This window comes from Enhydra lutris, unplaced genomic scaffold (assembly GCF_002288905.1).
Source record: "Enhydra lutris kenyoni isolate GAN:26980312 unplaced genomic scaffold, ASM228890v2 scaffoldscaffold68, whole genome shotgun sequence".
Taxonomy (NCBI): domain Eukaryota; kingdom Metazoa; phylum Chordata; class Mammalia; order Carnivora; family Mustelidae; genus Enhydra; species Enhydra lutris.
Genome location: NW_019154152.1, coordinates 3,663,005 through 3,672,832, shown reverse-complemented (window position 1 = coordinate 3,672,832; position 9,828 = coordinate 3,663,005). Strand labels below are relative to the sequence as shown.

Here is a 9,828-nt window from a genome sequence, read left to right as displayed (position 1 = left end):
ATAAATAAGTCAAGCAGAGAGAGTCAATTATCATATGGTTTCACTTATTTGTGGAGCATAACAAATAACATGGAGGACATAGGGAGATGGAGAGAAGGGAGTTGAGGGAAATTGGAAGGGGGAGATGAACCATGAGAGACTAGAATCTGAAATACAATCTGAGGATTTTGAAGGGGCGGGGGGTGGAAGGTTGGGGGAGCCAGGTGTTGGGTATTAGGGAGGGCACATATGGCATGGAGCACTGGGTGTGGTGCATAAACAATGAATTCTGTTACGCTGAAAAGAAATTAAAAAAAAAAAAAAAACAGTATAAAAAAAAAAAAAAGCTTGACTTCTAGGGAAAAAACCCCATATTCCAAATAACTGAGCAAATCTTTATCGAGGTTTAAATTTAGATCTTAGGGGCACCTGGGTGGCTCAGTGGGTTAAAGCCTCTGCCTTCGGCTCGGTCATGACCCGGGGGCCCTGGGATCGAGCCCCGCGTCAGGCTCTCTGCTCGGCGGGGAGCCTGCTTTCTCCTCTCTCTCTGCCTGCCTCTCATCGCTCTGCCAAATAAATAAATAAAATCTTTAAAAAAAATAAATTTAGATCTTATTTGACAAGAACTTTAGAGCTCATTTTAGTTTAATCAAAAACTAAGGGCTACAGAGGATCAACTTATCTAAGGTAGTTAATTAAGTTGCAGAACCCAAGTCTCTTGACACCTGCTTCAGAATTCTTTCCATTGTACTAATTAATAGTGTAGCTATGCCAACTTTAAAAAAATGAAAGTACTGAACATGAGTAAATTCCAGAGGCACCTAGATTTACACTGTTGAGGGATTCTTTCAAGAATTGTAGGTAAATTATATTTTTGGAAGGAATACTGCATTTTTAAGGAAACATGGGAGCTTACTTACTGTAGTCTTTGATAGGCAAAGAATAGTTATTGCTTTGTATGTTTAAGGCAGCCAAAGAACTTTAAAGCTGATTTTTATAATGTTATAGTATAAATTATATTTCACTTAATACTTTACCTTTTAAGGTAGGGAATTCAATCACTGAGCACATTTTGTACGATTAGAAAGTTACTAAGTTCTATGAATGATTCTAAAGAAGTCCTAGATACAAAAAATGACAATCAGTGGATTTATATGTGTGTGGTACTAGGAAGCAATCCTCATTAAGAAATCAAGGCAATTTCAATTACCTTAATTTTCATTACTAGTATTTTTAAAGTGAACTGTATGCCCAATGTGGTGCTCAAACTCATGACCCTGAGACAGAGTCGCATTCTCTACTGACTGAACCAGCTAGGAACCCAACAATTTCAGTTACTTTAGATTCAAAGTGGAAAAGTCCTTTTGAGTTAGATAGCACTAGGTGAACTATGTTTCATGCATAGGCAGAAAGGGTAGCTGTCATTTGAGGATGCCCCAAGAGTCTTTTTTTAGTCCCCAAATCTCTTCCTTTAAGAGTTGTTTCCTCTTGGGGCACCTGGGTGGCTCAGATCATGATCCCAGGGTCCTGGGATCGAGCCCTGCATCGGGCTCTCTGCTCAGCAGGGAGCCTGCTTTCTCTCTCTCTCTCTGCCTGCCTCTCTGCCTACTTGTGATATCTGTCAAATAAATAAATAAAATCTTAAAAAAAAAAAAAAGTTGTTTCCTCTTTTGGGTGAACGGATTTATAAGAGACTTCCCTCTAGCTCCAGAAAGAGCCTCTAGTATCTGGAGTCTTAGGGAGTACTGACAGTGCTCAAGATTTGCTTTGCTTTTATTTAAGAAAGGCAAAGTCTGAAGGGTAGGTAGGGTTTAAATATGAAGGATAAGAATCTTCTGCTCTGGGATTCAGTCATGGTACCTACAGTAGGTTAGGATAATAAAGTTGCTGTCTGGAACTACATTTGCCCATCAGCCAACAGGTCCCAGGCTCACCTTCAGGTGCTAAAAGTCCACTCTCAACTAGCCATACATGGTATCCATGGGTTAGTCTGAGAGGTTACAGAACAGATGAGAAATTGGCATCGAGAATCAAGTTGGGTAGTGTTGGCAATAAAGTGGTCTATTATCAGATAGCAGGGTCCCAGTCAACAGACTTGGGTTTAACTCAAGGATCTAGACCCTCAGAGAAGGAGGTTTCAAGTAAAGAACCGGAAAGAAAGAGAGGTCTTGTATCTCAAGAGGATGATACCCTGAACAAATAACTTAAGGGCTCAGGTTCAGTAATCATGAGTCTCATTATCAAACTTGAGGTATCAGCCAGACAGACATAATGCCATAATATGGCATTATGTGTGCCTCTCAAATTAGGGTAGAATTAATTCTAGGATTAGTTGACAAAAAGTACCGCATGTAAGAGCAATTATGAATCTTTCTTGAGAATAATTTTCCTTGATGGCAACTTAATCCCTATTTTTACAGTTTTATATTAAAGTAAGCAGTCATATTTTGAAGTAGACAGCTAATTTTAGGTGAATCTAGAGAAGAAAATACAGGATTTCAAAGAAATGTCCAGACTTTAGTAGGGAGTTTTAGCTATGCTCCAAAGTCACTGTTTGATGCTCTTTATAAAGTTTGAAAGGCAAGGACCATAAAAAGTACCATCTATGGGAAAACACTGTTCTTTGTTTTGTTTTGTTTAGTAGGCTCTACCCAATGTGCGCCTTGAACTCACAGACCCTGAAATCAAGAATTATATGCTGTACTGACTGAGCCGGTCAGGGACCCCAACATTTTAAATTACATTCTGCTACTTCACGTGTGACCTTAGGCAAATTCAAAAATTACTTAATCCCACAGGATTGCTGTAAAGATTACTGAGAACATACAAGCATCCAGTAAGATAAAATGGGTGATTAATAATGTGACAAAACCTGGGCTAGAAATGCTTAATCTTGCTGCCTTAGATTAGGTCAGGTACCATAGACTGGAGGACTGTTAAGATGCCAGAGAACAAAAACCCAGACTAGAAGTGAATGTGTAAGTAAAGTTTAAACGGGACATGACTGGATATAGAAGAGAACTAATATACGTTGTGTGTCTTTTCCTATGACCTGTTAAGAATTTTAGATACATACTCATTTAATCCTATTAATAACCCTCAAAGAAGGCATAATTTTACAGATGTGAAAACTGAGGTACAGGAAGGCTCAAACTACCCAACGTTGAATAGCTAGCTACGCAGAGGAGCAAGTCCCCCAATGTAGTCATGCTGACACATTCTGCCTTAGTGAGGGGAGGTCCTTCTACTTTCCAAAATGGGAACTGGGTTTGAATAAGTGAGATTAAATATATACTAGCTACCTACATAGGAGAAACACAAAATATATGACACTGAGCTGGTGACCTGAGATATGTGATGTGATGCAGAGATTGTAGGGACAGCAAAGTCAGATCTCCTTCACAGAATTCTAAGGATAAATTGATAGGGGTTTCATATCTAATTATTTTCTTCAAGTACAGTAAAACCTCATTTGTCTACAGTATATGGAATTTACAATACTCTACATAGGAACTGAGAAACAACGAAAATATCTGATAACATTCTTCATACTTCCCTCCCCCAATAGCTGAGCTTAGATCAAAAAGATGTGATATTATTTAGTGACTTCTGCCTAATGACCTGAATTCTAGGTAAAAGAATAAATGAGCCAAAACGACAAAGGGTAACTAACATTCTCTACACATGCAGATATACAAATATAAACTACCATATCCTATTCCATTTTTTGTTGATTCACCAAAATTTTCTCCTTTACTGGGAATTTTACTTTAATAAGGCCTTTTGCTAGGCAATGGACACACAGAGCTAAGTAAGACCTTGTAAGAGCTTAGTCCATTTAACACTGGCAATCATGAGGCCACCAAGAGTTCACAGCTGGGACACGCACAAAAAATAGGGCCAAAACAGAAAGACATAGAGAATCAAAGTACCAATGATAAATTAGGTCAAACTATTCAAAAGCAAATAGGAGTTTGTCAGGAAGCAAAGGGAAGGAATATTTTTTTGAGACCTGAAAGCATGAAACAGTGTGATGTGTTCATGGAATGGCAAGGCATTCCATGTGATTGGAGAGCTGGGGGTTTAGCAGGATTCATAGTGATTAGATCCTAAAGAGATACATTATGCTAAGACATATACATTAAGTCTTGTGGATCAACATTTCCCACAGTTAAGACCATGGATTCTTTGAAATCACAATGTGAAGAAGAAATACCAATAATAATACATACTTAAAACTTCTGATTCTTTAGCTTGAAATCTAAGAAGTATAAAAAATATGAACCATTTTATTTAAAACCCCGAAATAGCAGAGATGAAATCATCTTTTATTTTCATCTTATATTTGGTTATCAAGAGACATGCAAAACCCTCTTAATTTTAATGAGAACAGTGTTTTTGTGTCTTTTTATCACATATCCGCTTAATATTAGGTGTAATGTTGCTAAGTCGAATCCGCATATGAGGTGCAGCATCAAGTCTTTTCCTGTATTTCGTTTTTGTTGCGGCATAATATGAAAATCCTGTTTCACACAGGTGCATTGTAGCAAAAGGAAGAAGTACACGAACTGCACGCCTCGCAATGCTTGGGTACTCTTGAATTAGGCTACTCCAAAAATCATTTAGTGAAAGTTCACTGAAATTTTGTTTCACTTGAGAATCAGATGTTAAATCAATCAGGCTCTCATAGTCCCGTGCTACTAATGAGACTGGTTTAACAGTTACTGTAAATGGATTTCTAACCCAAGTGTTATTGTCATTTGTTACAGGAAAATATTTTAACAGAGTAGAGCGCAAACCCCTTAGGTGCTGCACAATGGCACTACAAATATCTTTATCAACTGTAGAATTAATTTCAGTCAAAAAGTCACTGAGTGTAGGAAAACAATCAAAATTTTCTTCTTCTACAGATGAAGCCCAAAACTCTAATTTTCTTAACAATGATGACATTTTATCAAAAACTGTAAAAACTGTTACATTTTTTCCTTGCATTGATAGATTAACCTCATTTAATTTAGTAAAAATATCTGCAAGATATGCAAGTCTTAGCAGCCAAGATGAATTTGTTAAACAATCAGAGAGTCGAAAAGCAGAATCCATGAAAACCAATAGTTCACGACGAAGCTCAAAAAGTCTTACGAGAACTTTACCTCGGGAAAGCCACCTCACCTCTGTATTCAGAAGAAGCGCTGTGTGCTGGGCACCCATTTCCTCACATAAAATTTTTAGTAGCCTGGATTGATGTGGTCGAGCTTTAATGTAATTGATGATTTGTACTGCCTGATCTAGCACATTTTTCAGAGATGTAGGCATTATTTTAACCGCTAGTGCATGTCTATATAATAGGCAGTGACTACTGGTGCTTTCGGGAGCCACATATTTTATCAAGGTGACAGCCTCAGCAATTTTCCCGTCCATTGCCCTAGAAGCATCGCTACAAACATCAACACATTTTTCCCATTCTATTTTATGTTTCTGCATAAAACTGTTGATGCAGTTGAAAATTTCTTCACCAGTAGCATTACTTTGCAAAGATTCACATAAGAGTAGGTCTTCCTCAATAGATTTATTAAACCTATAACGAACAAACACAAGCAGCACAGCCAGTCCTGAAACATCAGCTGATTCATCTAGCTGCAGTGAAAACCCATCACAAATTTTCAGTCTACAAACAAGCTCTTCTTCAATGTCAGCAGCAAGATCCTTAATTCGACGTGCAACAGTACTATTTGATAGTTGTACTGCATCTATTTTTTTACTGTATTGTTCATCAAACATTCGCATCACAACATCTTTTGCACAAGGCTTGATAAGCAATTCTCCAATAGTATGAGCCTCTCCACTCAGGGCTATATGGTAACTTACATTGTATGATGCCTCTGTAGCACTTTCATTATCTGTATTGACAATTTTAGGTGTTGGAGGTTTGTTATTTTCAGGTGAATCAAGATGTTGCTTGAAAAAGCTTATGTCTTTGTCTTTGTAGGCAGCATGTTTAGTTTCCAAATGTCTTCGAAGTTTACTAGGGGCCAAAGAACTATTTGATAAAATTTTCTTACATAACACACACTGAGCATGAGGTGCATCTCTATTTCCAAAGTAAGTAAATCCAAAAGACAAGTAACTTTCATCATATTTTCTTCTTTTTGGTTTCTTACTAAATGTTGTTATTTTGTTGGAATTGGACATAAATTTGACCCTGGAAAGCTCACCTTCTGATTTTTTAGAAACTGAAGGCTGCAACTGTTCATCCTCCCTTTGTAATATTCCAACCTTTTGATCATTTGATTCAGACACAATTTGGTAACAGAAAGATTCTACTTCTTGTTTAAGACTTCCTTGTTTCAACAACAGATCCATAGGCAAAGTGTTTGTGGTACAAAACATGGTTAATTTAGAATAAACATCGAGTATCACAAATGTGTTGAAATTATACAACAGGATACACAGAAGATGAGCAATCATCAAAGAGATGATACAGAGCAACACATCAGTTAATTTGTAAATGCTGCCTATGCATCAATGCGCAGATGGAACATCACACGTTCGTGTATCAGGTGATTTCTCATGCGACTTCCTGGTGCTCTCAGGTATGGCACACCTTTTCTTAAACGTAGATTATCACATAAAAATAAAGCTATAGAAATGAGTTTAGTAGTCTTAAACTTATATTTGAAAATAAACTATAAAGAAAACGATTGTTAGTATTGATCTTTTTCTCAGAACACTTATTAAAGTAGAGAGTATTAATGTTCTATAAAACACATCTTGGGAATCACTGGGCTAAGAAATAATGAAGAGTTGGTTAAGTATATTTTTAACGAAGGGACCTTGAGGAATATGTCCCACGGCAGGGGTTGGCAAACTTTTTCTGTAAAGAGCAATACAGTAAATATTTTTGACTTTATGGGCCATATCGTCTTTGTTGCAACTATTCAACCTTGTAGTTGCAGCATGGTAGCAGACATAGATAATACAAAAAGAATGGACACACCTGTGGTCCAGTAAATCTCTATCTACAAAAACAGACAGCATGGGCCATAATTTACCAACCCCTTCTCATGGCATATAGTTTTTAGCTTCCAGATATTTACTGCCACTAGATACATTCACTATTGATACTATTATACATCTGAAGCCTCCTACCAGGACTAGTGACTATTTTGATAAACTATATTAAAGACATACAAACACAGTTCAAAGTTTTGCAAGACACCGAATTCTATATCCTAAATACTGTGCTAACACTGAAAAATACAATGTAGACCAAAAGTTAGCTACTAATTCTCTGGAATTAAAATCACATAAATATTTATATCATTCAAATTAAGACCCATTGAAAGTAATGTATATTTTACTGATTATTCTATTATAGTACATTCTGTTATACTATAGGTGAAGACTTTACCAGGACCTAAAAAAAAAAACCTCTTATTTTAATAGGTTTATTCCTCATATAGTTTTTAAAATCATAATTAAAAGAAGGGTAATGCAAATTTTAAATCCTTTAAAGAAGACTAGTAACTTTGCAAGCTAAGGCATACATATTTAGTGTATATCCAAATATATCTGCTTTTGATTCATATTTTATGATTTGGCTACAGAGTAAGCTTTGAATTTTCATGTCACATCCTACAGCAAATGGTTTTCCTATTAATAGCTAGATGGTAAGATACCTGAAATGAGGAGTACTCCCTTCTGCAATCACTCTCCACCTTGGCAGCTTGACATGCAGACTCTTCAAAAGAATAAAATTAAGGGATGGGGTGGAAAGGGAGTAACCGAAAGCCTAGAATGAGAAAAATTAAAATTAGACACTGTAAAAGCAGAACTAACTATAAACCCCTAAGATGATCCTTCATTACAATTTATTTTAGATCCAGGCAGTGCAAATGATTCTTCACTGCAATGCAGTGGACTGAAACAGAAGATGCCTAGCACAGTAAAAATGCTAATATTTTCATCTCACTTAATACTCTTGTTCTATCATCGTTTTGAGACACTCTCCCAACCACGGACTTCATAGAAACACGTAACACTTTCAAAAACTAAACCTAACTTTTAAAAGTGGCCACATTTTAATGTCTCTAAAACCAAGCATTGAAAGTAATCTAAAATAGAGTTATACCGGGAAGTGTTGTATGAAGTATGCATTTTTGCTGTAACCATTTTTGTCCCCTCAACCAATTTCCTGTTAGGTTACTATTGTTTATAGAATGATCGTTGTTTACTATGCTTGTAACTGCTAGATCCCTCATACAGATTATCTCATTTAATCCTTAAACTCCAGAGTCAGGGCCTAGTATTGACCGAATTTAAGAGATGAACTAATAGACTGAGAAGTCATCTGCTAACTTAATACATCTTGTAAGAGAAAAACTAAGAACAGAACCCAAAAAGTTGGCGCTGCAGAGCCCACGCACCTAGCCATTCCTTGTGTGTGCCTGAATACTCTAAAATTTCCCAAGCACTAACGGGTGGCAGAGAGAAACGGATTACAACTGCCAGACAGTCGAGGGTTTCAAACTGCAGCAGCAGAAAGCCCTACTCCATTACTGGGAGTAAAAGAGCAGTAGATTCTCATTTCCACAATCCCGATTTTAATTTAGCAACAGAGAACTTCGTGGAGCTGCTGGTTGGGGTTAGAAGCCCTCTCCCTGGCTACCCGAGGAGGACAGAATGGAGTAAGAAGCTTTGTTTTCCTCACGGAAGGACTCATCCCCACCTCTTCTAGAGGTGCTTTCCCCGAATCTCTCGAGGACAAAGAGTCTAGACTCCCTCGAGAGTCAAGTTTCTATTCCATTACCCGAAAAGGCTGGCAGGGGATGGGGGGTGGGGAGAAACCCTGTTCTTTTGTCTCTCCTCTGGGTTAAACTGACAGGTAACACCATCCCTTCACCCCCACCTTCGGGCTGTTCCAGCTGTGAACACCACCCTCAGGGACAGGAGGGCCGGGTTAAGAGTGCAGTCCAGTCAGAAAGCCCAGGCAAAGGTGGGGGCGGTTGCCCTTTCCAGCACCTACATGCTTCTTTAAACGGTCACTTCGATGTGCTGCCTGGGCCAGCTACGCCTCCTTGTCACAGGTGCGCGCTACCAGCAGATCCGCCACATCTGGGGGCTCGCCCACCCTCGCCTCCAAAACTCTTCTCTCGCGTCCCCGGGCGGTTTCCTCAGCACCCAACACTATCTCTCTACGTCACCTCCATCAGTGATGGAGACCGGTCTTCGCTGCGGCTGGGCTGCTGGGCAGCGCCGCGGTCCCCAACTGAGTCTGCGGCCGCCATTTTAAACAGCTCAAGGCAGCGGCCATTTCAGAGCGCACCGCTCAGCCGCCGTGGCGGCTCTGGTCCTCACCTTCACCGAGGCCTGAACGGGGTCAAGAGCCAGTCGTCGCGGACTGGAAGGGGAGAGGGAGGGAGGGGGGAATGAAAAACAAAACAGAGGGAGGAAGGATTCGGGGACAGGGTGATGCTCTCAGCTCAGGGATACCGCCTATGCCACCTCCATAGAGATCCGGTTCGCGGCTGGCGCGGTCGCTCCTCTGAAGATAAATTTAGCACTCTGGAGCAGACGAACTTACAGTCTCCACCAGCGGCTCCTCTGCCGCCCAATCAGCTCCAGAGCTGCTCTCCGCCACCAATCCACGCGGAGCAGTGGGGGCGGGACCAAAGGAAAGGACCAAGCTCGGTTGATGCGCGCCCGGCGGCCGCAGTGGTGGTGGATTCGGGCGTGCGGGGAGTCTCAGCTGGTGCAGGATGAAGCGATTGTTTTCAAACTTCCCTGGGTTCCTTGTAGCCCGGTTGCTTGTTTAGAATACAGGTTCCCGGGTACTGCCAGACAGAGTTAGTT

The 9,828-nt window shown here is 39.6% G+C and overlaps 1 protein-coding gene across 6 annotated transcripts; it reads right to left on the bottom strand.

Annotated features, from left to right (window-relative positions):
- Nucleotides 1-4,286: 4,286 nt before the first annotated feature.
- LOC111159487 (zinc finger BED-type containing 5) lies at nt 4,287-9,625 on the bottom strand. 6 transcript variants are annotated; one of them, XM_022521999.1, is made up of 3 exons: nt 9,334-9,625; nt 7,656-7,768; nt 4,287-6,616 (listed from the first exon to the last, which is right to left on the bottom strand). In XM_022521999.1, the coding sequence occupies exon 3, from the start codon at nt 6,442-6,444 to the stop codon at nt 4,360-4,362; it is 2,085 nt and encodes a 694-aa protein (XP_022377707.1). In that variant the 5' UTR covers nt 6,445-6,616; nt 7,656-7,768; nt 9,334-9,625; the 3' UTR covers nt 4,287-4,359. The 6 variants fall into 6 exon arrangements, with proteins under 6 accessions (XP_022377707.1, XP_022377709.1, XP_022377711.1 ...); XM_022522001.1 differs by having other exon boundaries at nt 4,287-6,585; XM_022522003.1 differs by having other exon boundaries at nt 4,287-6,580.
- Between the last annotated feature and the right edge of the window lie 203 nt (nt 9,626-9,828).

What these genes read in the sequence shown, in the direction of transcription:
- LOC111159487 (XM_022521999.1), bottom strand. Translation starts at nt 6,444, where the DNA reads ATGATTGCTCATCTTCTGTGTATCCTGTTGTATAATTTCAACACATTT.